This window comes from Mustela erminea, chromosome 17, assembly GCF_009829155.1.
Source record: "Mustela erminea isolate mMusErm1 chromosome 17, mMusErm1.Pri, whole genome shotgun sequence".
Classification (NCBI taxonomy): domain Eukaryota; kingdom Metazoa; phylum Chordata; class Mammalia; order Carnivora; family Mustelidae; genus Mustela; species Mustela erminea.
The window spans coordinates 16,882,882-16,897,294 of NC_045630.1; the positions used below are offsets into that span (position 1 = coordinate 16,882,882).

At 44.4% G+C, this 14,413-nt stretch overlaps 1 protein-coding gene across 1 annotated transcript in view; it reads right to left on the reverse strand.

The window, feature by feature from the left end:
• STX6 (syntaxin 6) overlaps positions 1-13,162 on the reverse strand; it is a 47,193-nt gene extending 34,031 nt beyond the window's left edge. Inside the window, exon 1 of the mRNA XM_032317197.1 lies at positions 12,859-13,162. Within this exon, the coding sequence (XP_032173088.1) occupies positions 12,859-12,893 (35 nt within the window). The 5' untranslated portion in view covers positions 12,894-13,162. The remainder of the gene's footprint in view (positions 1-12,858) is intronic.
• Positions 13,163-14,413: the final 1,251 nt, after the last annotated feature.

Sequence of the window (14,413 nt, forward strand, 5' to 3'; positions counted from 1 at the left end):
GGAATATGCCTTTTTTTCTTTTTCACTACAAGGGAGGGCAGGCTAAGGCGGGGCAGTTTTACCCGCCACAGCTTTTTGCACCATTGGTGTAAATGTTAGTACAATGGAAAAAGCAAATGACATCTGAGTTATTATGAAAAGTGTTTTAGGTTAAGGGAGTCTTCCATGAAAGGGTCAAGAACCCCTTGAGATCCAAGGACCACACTTTCGTAACTGCAACTCCTAAGACACTGATAGTCGGACTTGATGGGGAGGAGGGGGCACACAGATGGATTCAATTCTAGTAGCACAGAGTGAAATCAAGGAGTCCTTAAGCATGTTCTGAAGAAGACATCAAAGAAATGGCAGGAATCAGAAAAATGCCACAAAGCAATCCCAGGATAACATTCAACACCCACAGGCCTGCCCAGTGACCTGGCTTATTCCACTCTCAATCTCTTATTTTTTCAAGAGGTTTTCAGTTAGTGGCACAGACACAAGAAAGGGAAAGTGGTGATTATTTTGCAGTTCTAAGACAAATGTTTCAAGGAATTACAAAGGTGAAAACTATCAATTGTTCAAGTCTTGAAGAGCCGGAACCTGTAATGTGTCATGGAATCCTATTTTAACAGCAGCTTGTGGGGTCCCTCAAAGTTTAAAACACCTCCCAATTTCATTTCAGTTTAGTGCTAGCCTGAAAAAAGGCGGCATGAAAGGAGAGGAGAAAACATTGTGTGTCACAAACAAATCCTTTTTTTAAGCCAGATATTTATGGTAACCAGAATTTTCAAGAGAACTTGGGATTTCTGGTCAGTTTCAAGAGCCCCAAGCCACACCTAATAATGTGTGAGACTCTAGCGAGACAACTCATTCAATTAGGAACCATTTGTAAATATCTGGAACTAAATATTTACAATCACTAGGCATTCCAAGGAAATCAATCAGGACAGAGGAAAACAACAACAAAAAGACAGGAGTATATGATAGCGTGATCTGTTTGAGATTTGTGAGGGTTTTAACAAGGGAAGAAGAGCCCACGGAGTTTTCTTCACACGACTCTCTCAGGAAGGGCAACGGAGTCGTTTCTGTAAGAAGTGGCGGGTTAGGCAGCCCCACCTCTTCCCGCCCACATACATGCCCAGCATAGGCGGCTCTGCACAGCCCACGTGAGCCCAGCACCCTGACCAGACAGCAGCAGTGGCTGACTCCTTGGGCAACAGAGATCCAATTTTGTGTAGTCTCCAGAAAGGTTAAAATCACAAAACACTGCTTTCCTTTTTCTGTTAAGTGCAGTTTACTTATTTGAGCTTTTCCTTTCAACTATGTGAAGGGAATGACTGGTGAAGTCTGATGCCCAGAACTTTCCATGAGGGGCCAGGTATACCATGACTTTTTGGATCTCTTTGGCTAAGCAGACTTCTAGGTTAACCATCTGCTCACCAACAGCTCTGGGAATCCTGTCTGGCACCATGTCACCAAAAACTTGCTGACTGCTTTCCTAGAAGTACAGAGTTAGCACCTGACCCAGAGAAGGTGCCCACAACAGTCAAACAGATTTTCTGCTGCTACATCTGTTACAGATGTTTCCAAAGTCATTTCTGTCTTACCCAGTTCATGGGCAACAGAAGTCACAGTGTTGGAAAATGCCAGGGACGAAGACCTTCCACCTTGCTGTCTACCAAATGGTCTATCAAAATCAAGGGACCTGTCATATCCTCATGGGCTAAACTCCATGAACACCAGAATGAAGGTCCCTCACTGTGGTCCACATCAATGCCCAGAGAGCTACTGCCAGGCAACTGTCAAAAGTGAAAACACAGTCCACATCTTTGAAGAATCTTTTGGACCAAAATGAAGTCATCAAAGCTTTCAAAACCAGATTCTTCCACTCATTACACATAAAAAGTTGACACTGTCAGAACTAACCTAGTTTGTTTCCAAAGCCAAACACTAACCCTCTGTCATTGCTAGCTGAGCCTCTCCCATACAACATTCTAGTCTGTTCTACCATGGGGAAGGGCCCAATATCCCAACCAACCTCTAGGACTAAAGGCAATACATCTAGATGTCCATTAAAATCACCAAGTTTTCTTCTCTAGATCTTGCCAAGTTTCTCAGAAAAGTTGGAGGAAGGAGTATCTCAGCCATTAGGGAGCTTTGATTTTGCAGAATCTGCCATTCAGCTATGCCAACAAGTTGCAGAGTAATTGTAGCTGCAACCTCCGTCAGCCTTCTAATTTCTCCTTTTTTCTTTCACCATTCTGACAGACTCCAAATTGGCATCTGTTCCAGCTCCTGTGGCTATATAACAACCATCCCAAAACTTAGTGGGAGTAAAACAAGCATTTATTATGCTCATGGATTCTGCAGGTCAGGAAACCAGATGGCTGGTCCCTGCTCCACAATGTCTCGGGCTGCAAAAACATGGGCTCCCCAGTGGGGTCTCTGTGTCTCTGCACATGATCTCCCTAGCAGAGCAGCTGCAGTATAGCTGGACTTCTCACATGTTAGCTCCGGACACCCCTGCCTTCCGTCCCAAGTCAGGAAGAAGCAGGTGGAAGCTGTATGGGCTTGGCTATCTTTTAGGACTTAAGCTTCGGGAGTCAAGCAGTGTCATCTCTGCCTCATTCTGTCAGGGGAGGCAATCAGGTCCCAGGGAAAGGAACTAGGATCTCAGCCTGGTAGGTGAATGTCAGCTTCACAACTTCAGAAAAGCAAAGGGGGCAGGATAGATACTGGGGTGGCCACCTGTAGAAAAAGACAATCGGCCACAAGACCAGTATCTGGGGCAGGCAGCGCTTGTTCTGCACAACTCTACTGAGAGGTTCCTGTTTCATCAATATACTGCGAGGCTAGGAAAGGCAGACGGTGTTCATTCCAGTAATGAAATCTGAAAAACGCAGGCTCTGCGAGCCTCTGTAACCATATCCCCCTCCCGCCCATAGCCTCCCAACCTCCTTCCACCACCAGTCCCTCGTGCTACGTAAGGGAGGAGCTCTGGTTGCTGCTTGGCTTCTGTACTCACATCTTCTGTATTTGAGGGGAAAACCACACACACTCCTTTCACTTGACCTCACTGTCATTTCTGAATTCAACTGTACTGTGATACCTTTTGCAATTACTCTTGTGGGGGAAAAACTGACTCTACTTATTTACCTACAGTTATATACAATTTTGACCTCAATTTGCTGCTGCTTCCACAACCCCCCTGGGATAGTACCACTACTACCAATGACACCGCAGGTCAGAGTCATGACTGGCTTGAACTCGTCTTCACTTTCACTGTACTTGCCACTACAGCCTTCATAGCTGTTTTCTTGAAACTCTCACTTCCTTTGTTTTTGTGACATTGTGCTTTTTAGTTTCTAGCAGTTTTCTCTTTCCTTTTCTTCCACTTGGTCCTAGTGTTTCTCAGCACTTTTTAGAACTTCTAGGTGCTCATCAATACTCAGAGGTTCAAATGATCCCTTTTAGCTGAAAACTCCACTCCCCAACAGCATTACCAACCCTAGTCACTCACCCAGGATTAATTCCTGGATTTTTGGCTGCCTGCAGGACCATTCCATTTGCCTAAAACCAAACTGATCTTATCCTGCCTACAAGTAAATAAATAAAAAGCAAGGATTCAAACAAACAGATAAAGCAGAAATAAAGTCTGCTTCCTTCTCTAACTTCCCCTTTTCAGTCAACAGTGCCTCTATCTTCCAATATTTCAAACTTGTCTAGACACTCTTCCTCTTCTCACCTTGCACAACTTCTACTTAAGTTCAATCACTGGATTTTAGATCTGGAAGAAACTTTCAAGGTAACTAGTCTGCACTCGTTAAACACACAGAACTGGGCCCAGGCATCTTGGCTGTTTGCATCATACGCTTCTGACCCTGACTATGAGGTGCCTTCCAGTACCAAGACTACTCAATCCCATCTTTGCTAAGCCTTCGGACAAATCTATTTTCTTTGTGGAATCAGAAGACCTGGGTCTGAACCCTTAACAGCTGTTTGACCATAGGCAAGTAAACAGTAACTGCTAGTTAAAACTGCCTCTTAACTGCTAGTTAAGAACTCACAATAGGAAACAGGGGCGCCTGGGTGGCTCAGTGGGTTAAGCCTCTGCCTTCAGCTCAGGTCATGATCTTAGGGTCCTGGGATCGAGCCCCACATTGGGCTCTCTGCTCAGCAGGGAGCCTGCTTCTTTCTCTCTCTCTCTCTCTGCCTGCCTCTCTGCCTGCTTGTGATCTGTCTGTTAAATAAATAAATAAATAAATCTTTAAAAAAAAAAAAAAAAAAAAAAAAAGAACTTACAATAGGAAACAGATTAAATTTAAACTCCTCAGCAGGGTATTCCACATCTTCCTCCCCCAAACTGGCCGACTTTAATATCCAACCTAATTTTTTCCACTAAAACAAAATCTGTGTCAGTTGGCAGGGCTCCTTCCCATCCTCCCCTTTCTCATTTCTGGCTCTAGACCTCTGCTGGCTGCTTCCCCAGCAAAGAAAGAGTCCCTACATCTCTGCAAATGAAAAGCAGACATTTCCTTTAAGGGCTAGAATGAGACCCTATACTTGCTTCACTAAAATGTCCTTGACCAACAGTCCTACTGCAGTCTTTCCTTTTTTCAGTCTCCATAACATCTCAATTCTACTCTGAAATCTTACACACAATGCACATTGTCTTTTGCCTACACTCTGCATATCTGCATAGTGTTGTCCAACTAGACTACAATTTCAGCCAAATATAGTATTAGGCATTCAATAAACTTAAAACAAATGTGTGCAAAGTCTTTATGGTGAAACATCTGATTCTGATTTTAAAACGCAGAATGTGAGATCTCACTTACATTCATTTCATTACACTAAGATTTCCTTGCAAGCAATTGATTTCTTTTTCAGTGATTATATCAATAAATAGTTCTCTCAACAACGTGAATAAAATGCACAATGCTCGCCTTCAAGAAACTCACAATCTAGAGATTGTGACAAATGCCAATTAAAGAATATAACGTAAGAGGGGTGTCTGGATGGCTCAGTGGGTTAAAGCCTCTGCCTTCGGCCCAGGTCACGATCCCAGGGTCCTGGGATTGAGCCCCACTTTGGGCTCTCTGCTGAGGAGGGAGCCTGCTTCCTCCTCTCTCTCTGCCTGCTCTCTGCCTGCTTGCGATCTCTGTCTGTCAAATAAATAAATAAAATCTTAAAAAAAAAAAAAAAGAATACAACATAACATACACCATATTGCTCATCTGCTTACTCAGGCCATTATTTCAACATTGATCCACAGCCAAGAACCTGGAAATGATCCTTACTCAGGCACACAAAGCCTCCAAAACAAAATACTAAAGAGCCACAACATTCATGCCTTTTACCTACAGGAGAGGCTCACTTGGTACCAACAGACTCTCATTGCTCAATTTTGTGGTTTTCTAAGTTAGTTCAATTAGAAGTTGCAAATTCTAAAAAGTTGCCAACTAGACAGGGAAAAATACAGAACCCAAAACTCAAAATGTATGCACTCATCAAACAAGTACCACATAAGTCCCTAACAAAATACAAAGATGAAAACAACACGATTCAAACATGGCGTTTTTTTTCTCTTCGCAAATGAGTAATGATTTCTTAAAATGAGAATCCCAGGACTCTTAAGAGATCAGGGGAAATGAATGGGGGTTGGAGAGAGAGTGGAGACAGGGTATATTCTGGAGGGCAATCTGGTAATACGCATCGGAAACTTTGAAAACGTGCTTACTCTTTGAATTAGCAATTCTGCCGCAGGAATACAGGCTCTGGAAATAATCAGAAGCAGCAATAAAGACCTGTCAGGCATTCATTCTCCTTGCCACTACTCTATTTGTAATAGTGAAAAACTAGAAACATCCTGTCATCCTCGGTAATCAATTATATTACATTTATATGGCAAAATACAACGTAGTCATCAAAAGCCCCCCCCACTGAAGACATTTTGAGGATATAAAAAAATACAGCTGGCCCTCCAGTCCCCTTTCTGCCATCTTTCAGTGCCGCCACAACGTGCACATGAATGTCCTGGCAGAGTCTCTCAAGAGCATTAGCCACGCTGAGGAGGCAAACGCCAGGTTCTTCCTCGGCCATGCTCCAAAGTCCTCGTCCCGTCTCTACCTGTGAGGACGAAGCAGGGTTACACTGGCGAACGTGAAGTCACGGCAGATCAGAGCGCCGGGAAAATTGCTGTGAACCCCACAGGCAGGTTAAACATGTGTGGAGCGATCAGCCCCAGATGTGATGTACTCAAAGATCTAGAAAAATGGCAGAATAACCTGCTCCCGTACCACTATCTTGGTTTCATCATATGGACAATCTCTGGGATCAATCAACCTCTCACGAGTGGCCTCATGGACCATGAAGAAGATGAAAACACACAGGAGGGAAAATCCCGGGATCCTTCTTCTAGGGATATAATACATATGTGTAAATAAGGTGCCTCAAAAGAAAAAATATTCAGATGAAAAGATTATAATACAGTTTGATCCCAATTTCTAAAACAATTATTCAATAATAATAATATACACATATATAAGTCCTGGCCTTTCTGCTTATAAGTGTATAAGCCTGAAGTTTGTTTTGTTTTGTTTTGTTTTAACTAAGTTTCATTTTCTTCATTTGTAAAATGATAATAATAGTACGAGTACTTACTTTGTAAGGACTAAAAAGATAACTACTGTTAGGTTCTTAGCACAGTGCCTAATACATAGTAAGAGATCAAAAACTGGTGAAAAATATTGCCTATAACTATTTTTTTAAGGATTTTATTTATTTATTTGACAGGCAGAGATTACAAGTAGGCAGAGAGGCAGGCAGAGAGAGAGGAGGAAGCAGGCTCCCTGCCAAGCAGAAAGCCCAATGTGGGGCTCGATCCCAGGACCCTGGGACCATGACCTGAGCCGAAGGCAGAGACTTGAACCCACTGAGCTATCCAGGCGCCCCCTGCCTATAACTATTAATAGAAGTTAAGATCAAAAACACACAAAAATTTTAACAAATTATTTCTGGATGGTGGCATTTCAAGAAATTTTTATTCTTTTTATATTTTTGTTTCTTAGATTTTCTAAAATAAGCATATATTGGTTTAACATTAGTTTGAATGTTACTCAAAAACCAGTAAGACGTGGTCTTTCCTCTCAGAAAGGGCACCTTATTTGGCTGGAAACACAGAAACAGACCTTTTTTTTTTTTTAAAGATTTTATTTATTTATTTGACAGAGAGAGAGGAAGAGATCACAAGTAGGCAGAGAGGTAGGCAGGGAGAGAGAGTGGGAAGAAGGCTCCCTGCTGAACAGAGAGAGCCTGATGCAGGGATTGATCCCAGGACCCTGAGACCCAGAGCTGAGCTGAAGGCAGAGGCTTAACCCACAGAACCACCCCGGCACCCCAGAAACAGTTAAAAGAGAATGTTTACTGGGCATTTAACATGTGCCCCCAACTGCTAGGCCATTTACACGTATTAATTCACTTTATCCTTATAACCAATAAGGCAGGTATTGTTAAGTCAATTTTGTACAGTGCTAAGCCACTTTGTAAAAACAGGTTCAAAGAGGAGAATTCAATAGCCAAAGTTACACCAAGTAATTGAAAGGTTATGATCCCAACATTGGGTCGGCTTGATTACCATAAAACAGTTCTTTCACCAAACTTCACTGCCTCCTGAAGTCAGATAAAAAGAAAAATTACACCCAGAATCCACTTTCCTTTCTCTTAACCCCCCCTTTACTCTTACAGAACTTATCATCACCTGACATACCACGTTAGTGATCTGTTTCCTGTCCCTAGAATGTAGTCTCCGTAAAAATGGGATTTTGTTTGCTCTCTGCTGTACCCTGAGCTCCTAGCACACAAAAACAGACACTCCATAAGGGTGTTAGAATAAAGGATTCTGATAGAGAAGTGACCTAATCGTGTCTCTGTGGACACATCTGGTAGCAATGCAAAGCTTGCTGAAGAAGTTGCTTGCAGACATCCAGGTGGGAGAGAACAAGGACAAGCACTACAGTAGAAGAACCATAAATAGGGAGGGAGAAGAGATTCCAGAAGTATCCAAGGGATGGCCCTGATAGGACATGATGACCAAGTAGACGTGGGACTGAAGGAGAATGGGGAGTCAGGAGTGGAGAGCTAAAAGGAGGAAGATCTGGTCAGGCATCTGTAGGGAGGGAAGAGAGTGGGACCAGAGTGACCAGATGTGCTCAGATACATGGGCAACACCTGATGCAGGGGAATAACGAAGCTGCCCCAGTGACAGCACATGGACAGGATCCACCCAAGAGGCTATGAGCAAAGGGCAGGAGGAGGTGATTCAGGAGACCCTGGAGTTTCAGACACTGAGTTCTGGTGTTATAAGTTATAAACACCACTGGGAATGAGGCCAGGTTGGGTCCCCACATGCCCTGAGAGCTCAGCTGCCCCACTGTGGTGGTTTTCTCCTCTGTGTCCTGGGATTCTGCTCTGAATGGGACACTGATCGTGTCAAACCCTCACAAACCTAGCCCAAACATCTGGGCATTAAGAACTGCATATTTTGGGGCACCTGGGTGGCTCAGTGGGTTAAAGCCTCTGCCTTCAGCTCAGGTCATGATCCCACGGTCCTGGGATCGAGCCCCACATCGGGCTCTCTGCTCAGCGGGGAGCCTGCTTCCTCCTCTCTCTCACTGCCTGCCTCTCTGCCTACTTGTGATCTCTGTCTGTCAAAAAAATAAATAAAATCTTTAAAATAAAAAAAAATAAATAAATTAAAAAAAAAAAAAAAAGAACTGCATATTTTGGGGCACCTGGGTGGCTCAGTGGGTTAAAGCCTCTGCCTTTCGCTCAGGTCATGATCTCAGGGTCCTGGGATCGAGCTCCGCATCAGACTCTCTGCTCGGCGGGGATCCTGCTTCCCCCTCTCTCTCTGCCTGCCTCTCTGCCTACTTGTGATCTCTGTCTGTCAAACAGATAAACAAACAAACAAAAAACAGAATCCCTACTGAACTTTAAAAAAAAAAAAAGAACTGCATATTTCAATTAACACAGCTTTCTAACTGGTCCCCTTTTAAATCTTTCCTCACATGGATGTCTCCAACAGTACTACCAGATCAATATTCCCCAAAACCCTCATTTTATTCCATTTCCCAGATTGAAAAATCTCCAATGGCTTCAAAATGAGACTCTCCTTGACCCTATTCTATCTATACTGTGAAGTTTTAGCAGTGTGAGTAGAACCAGGCAGTTAGAATTTGAATCTTGGGTCTACCATTTCTTAGCTGTGTGACCCAGGCAAATAACCCCTCTGGGCTCCCCTGGTTCCTCATCTCTAAATGTGGGTGGTACCCACATCACAGAGCTGTTCCTATCAAGTGAAAATGTTTATAAAGTCCTTACTTAGCTCAAAACGCCTGAACAGGAGCTGTATCCTTTAAATGTTAGCTATTATTATTACTTCCCTAAATAAACTTCCTATAGTACCCGGGACACACTCCTTGATCATTTCTAATACACAATGCCCATCTCAGGGCATCTGTTGGCGGTGTTCCCACCCAGGAACCACTAATCCTCAACCACCACCACCACCACCACGAGTATTTATTTAACATTTACACCGTATATTCAAGGTGCTGGGCTGGAAATACAGGAAAAATAAATAGCCCCAAACCCTCAGAGCTCATAGTCTAATAATGAAAGACAGCCAGAGGAAGAGGTGTAATAACGTGTTACAAGTGCCAAGGGAAGCACTTCCTGGAGGCAATGCAGTTGCTTACACTGATCTTCAAAGCTTAGTGGGTGAACCAGGCAGAGTGGGTACACGCGGAGTAAGAGCAGCCAGGACTGTGGTCGTAATCACTAAGCCTGACCTTGCTGGAGCTCTGAGCTGAGAACAGGCAGACGGGCCAGAGGGTAAAGGACGGCGGCATCACGGTGGTCATGGAGAGTCTGGACTTTAAACAGGCAGCCACGAAATGATGTGAAGTGCAGAACCCCTGCTTGGGTTCTAGAAGAGCTACACGTCTTCTACCCACCATGGGCTCCACACATGACTATGGAATGCCTGCAATGCACTGGTTGTGACTGAGGAACTAATTTTTTAATTTCAATTAACTTACATTTAAAAGCTGATATGCAACTCAGTTACTGGAAAATTTTTGAGTATGTCTGGGATGTTTGGGTATGTGAATCTACTCTTTCAACTGTAAATTCAATATACTCTAAATACAGAGCAAATATTCCTGATGAAAATTTAGTGTCCAAATTGAAATGTTCTGTATGTGTAAAATATACTCCAAATTTGAAAACTTAGTACAGAAAAAGTAAAATATCCTATTAGAATCTTCATATCAGCCATCTGTTGAAATATTTTGAATACATTAAGGATGAAATTAAAATTAATTTCACTAGTTTCTTTTTACTCCTCCCCCTTCTTTTTTTTTTGAAGTGAGCTCTACACCCATTGTGGGGCTTGAACTCATGCCATGGAGATCAAGAGTGACATGCTCCACCAACTAAGCCAGCCAAATGCCCCTCTTTTTACTTTTTAAGATGGCTACTAGGGCATGCCTGGGTGGCTCAGCGGGTTAAGCCTCTGCCTTCAGCTCAGGTCATGATCTCAGGGTCCTGAGATCAAACCCCACATCGGGCTCTCTGCTCCACAGGAAGCCTGTTTCCGCCTACCTCTCTGTCTACTTGTGATCTCTGCCTGTCAAATAAATAAATAAATAAATAAGATGGCTACTAGGAAAATGGCATATATGGCTCACATTATATTTTAGATAGCACTAACCCAAAAGAACCAAAGGCAGATGACTAGAAGCAGGCAAACCAAATAAGAGACTCTTTAAAAAGAGTCCAGATGAGACACAGCCCTGAATTATCTCAATTCTACCCATCTTCATAACCTAATTCAAGACCTACTACTACTTCTAAAAGCTTTTCCAATCATAACCAATTTTAATGAGTTGCTTTTCTCAGAACTACTGGGGCAGTTAATCTTCTGTAACATTTGTTTTAGCACTCAATTTATCCCCTGTCATTTCTACTTAATTTTGGGGTGAGTTGTTTCTCAGAACCATCAGCTGCTAGGCTAAGGGCCAAAACGTAGGCATCTAATTTTCCACGTTGTGTGATGCATTTTCAATACTTCCAATAAACAGAGGTACACAGTTCCCCAAATATCCTGTCACAATCTGGAGACACCCTTGTGGCTAACTTTACCTTCTATGGCAGAAGATATCACCAATCTCTTCCTTCAGACACCTTAAGGACACAAGCTAAAATGATAAAAAAAAAAGTCAACCAAGAATCCAGGCCAATGTTCCGATACAGAAGTGATATCTCATCAGTGAGCAAGCACTGGTAGACTCTATAGGATACTATCAGGGGAAAAAAAGGCCAAGATGGTGCCGCAATTTAGCATTTTCAGATTCCATTAAAAATCAAACAAACAAAAAACTTCTGATTATCCCTAGTTTCCACCGCCAGAGATGATAACCTTTGCAACCTGAGCATCAAGAACTTTCATTTGAGGGAAAGACACATGGCTTTAACATTTAAAAATTAACCTCTAAACTAATCCTTCTAACAAATAACAAATTTTCCAGGTAGAGAGCCACATATTACTAATCAAACTGCAACTCAGTTTTCCCATCTACCTTTAAGTAGGATGAAGAAAGAGAACTTTACGGAAAATGTTAAGAAATACATATTTTACTGCATCATGGATAACAAAGTACTTCACCTAAAGTACCATGTAAATTTTCTTAGAAGAATCCTTAAAAAACACAAACACTCAAGCAACTGGTCAGCATTAAAAAGAAACTTAGCAGCAACTAGTTGGAAGCAAAGGGACACTTTGTGGTTATTAGCCCTGATCTGGGAACTATGGAGTTGTCAGATTTTTTTTATGTCTGACATTTAAAACATAAAGCTGACAAGTTACAACAGCATGAAAACCGACCCCCCCCCCTTTATTTGTTTAATGGTTACAAAGATAATCTAACAAAGTGCAAATAAAGTTTCTATCTCCAAACAATCGAGCAATCAAAGATGGAGTCAGGACAGCTCCTAGGGAAAAAATAAGTTAAGGCAGTTCTGTTCTGAAAGGCTGGATAAGAATGGGGGAAACCTGTCAAAGAGCCTGGATGAAATCAGGGAGTTAAAAAGAAAGCACTCACTTCCTTTAGCACTGTGGGAAAATCCCAGTTGCTAATAGAAAGCTGAGGAAAGTTTAGTTTGGCTGATTTCATTTTGTTTTCCTTCCAACATCACCGCCGAGTTCGAACGACTGCTTTCCTCCCCTCACATTACTCAGTAAAAACGCCCCCACTGAATTGAGTTGTCTTCCGGAGCCCTGCTCCCCCGCAGCCCAGCCTGCAAACGTGCTCAGACGCCTCTGGGCGTGTTGTGGTCTCACCACTCTGCGGGCCGGCGCTCCAAACTCAATGGACAATGGGAGCTCACCCCCATCAACGCCAACTACAAAGCTCAGGAGGGCCATTTCCCTTTTCCTGCCCAGATGCTGTTTTCCCTCCTTCGAAGTAGGGCCCGGTGCTCCACTAGAGCCCCGGTGTGGGCTGGGACGCGTGTTGCCCTCCCCACCTGCAGAGCTGCTGATCCCCTGGCACCCCAAGTAAGTTGTATCTCCGCGCACAGCCCAAAAGGGATCCCCTTCCCCAGGGGCTTGGTTGGGGGTACGGTTTTCACAGTCCAGGTAGGACGGAGAGGGGAGGTCTCTGGACGCTTGGTCATGGCCCTGCAAGCTAAGCCGTCCTCACTGTCCCCTCCCTAGCCTCCACTTGTCTCCCCTCCCCCTCCAGAGAGAAGAGCGGGGAGGTGCGGGCTGGCAGCACGGCCACCTCCTCCTCCAGTGGAGCCCACCGGGACACTCACCCTTTCACCACAAAGAAGGGGTCCTCCATGGACATGGCGTCCCGGAGCCCGGCTGCCTCACGCCCGCTCCGCGCACAGGGCGCCCGCGCCCTCCGAGCCTCCTCCGGCCCACCCCACCGGTCTGCCGCAGCCGCCGGGGCCTCGGCCCGAGGAACCCAGAGCAGCTGGCGCGCTCAGGCCGAGGCGCACGAGACCGCCGCCGGTCCAGCACTCGATCGCCCCGCAGACCGAACCTCCGACTCTGACGCCGGCCCCCGCGCCCGCCTCCTCCGCCGGCTCCTCCCGGCGCGTCTGGCCGGCTTGACCCCGCCCCCGAGCCCCGAGGCCGCGGCCAACCACAGACGCGGCCCGCTGCACCACTTCCGTACCCGCTCTCACGTGACCAAGGCCAGCCCCGCCCCCCGTCGGCGGGGTTTGGGCGCTACGTCACTCAACCCTGGAGGCGGGGCTCGGAGGCTGGTGGGCGAGGGCTACAGTTACTCCCTTGGCGACTCAGGTTTGCCCCGTCCCGGAGGGCAATACCCCAGTACCTGATCTTTATGATTTTTTTACCTTTCCTGTACTTTTAACACTTAATTTTGATGACAAGATTTGTAAGTTCATCTTGTCCAGGCAATAAAGCACGCTCATATACATTATCTGACTATGATAACGTTGCACAACCCCTTTATGTAGTTCTTACTATGTGTCCCGCAATGCCCTCAAGGCTGAATGTACATTATCGCAATTTTCCTGGGGGTAAGGTATTATTTCCAATTTGTAAATGACAGAAGTTCAGAGGTTTCAAGACTGCCTGTGGTCACACACCCTGGACCTGGCAGAGTCACAGATTCTATGCGCTCTCCGCTAAACTGGGTGTATTTTCTATTGCCGTGCACCCTGCAAGTGAGCAGTAAAGTAATTTTTCTCATACAGCATACCGGGCTTCCCTAGAGAGAGCTCCTTTAAGAGACTAAGAAGGGACCAGTTATGGCAATTTCTTCCCCGCTGTAGTTCAAAAGCCCTTCCAGATAGCATTTTGGTCAAAACAATTAGCCAGCTCTGGTGCTATGTATGCTATAGGCTTTGTGAACTTTAACTGCTGATGATTACTGAGCACTTAACTGTGTGTCAGGCACTGTACCGTTATCTCAGTTGCTCTCATAATGAGATAATTGCCATTATTATCCCCATTTTAAGAATGAGAAATCTGAGATTCTTGGAGGTTAAGTGACTTGCTCAAGGTCACCAGTCCTTTTGGAGATGGAAGAGTCCTCAGAGCCAGACAAAACCCATGTGAACCTGGATTCTATTATTTGGTTTCTCATCTCAAAACATGAATAACAATATTTAGCCTGTGGATTATCGTGAAGGTTAAATAATAATACATGTAAACCCCAAGGCCCCCAAACAATGGGGCAGCAATTGCAAAGGTGCAACTAAACCAACATGAGTTTGCTCTTCTGTGAGTCAGAAACTGAACCAGGTTGAGTCGTCACACAAAGAAAACTTTTATTTTCAGCAAATAAGGAGAGTCTTGGGAGTCTTGACTTCCCAAGAGAGGGTGGATGGGTTC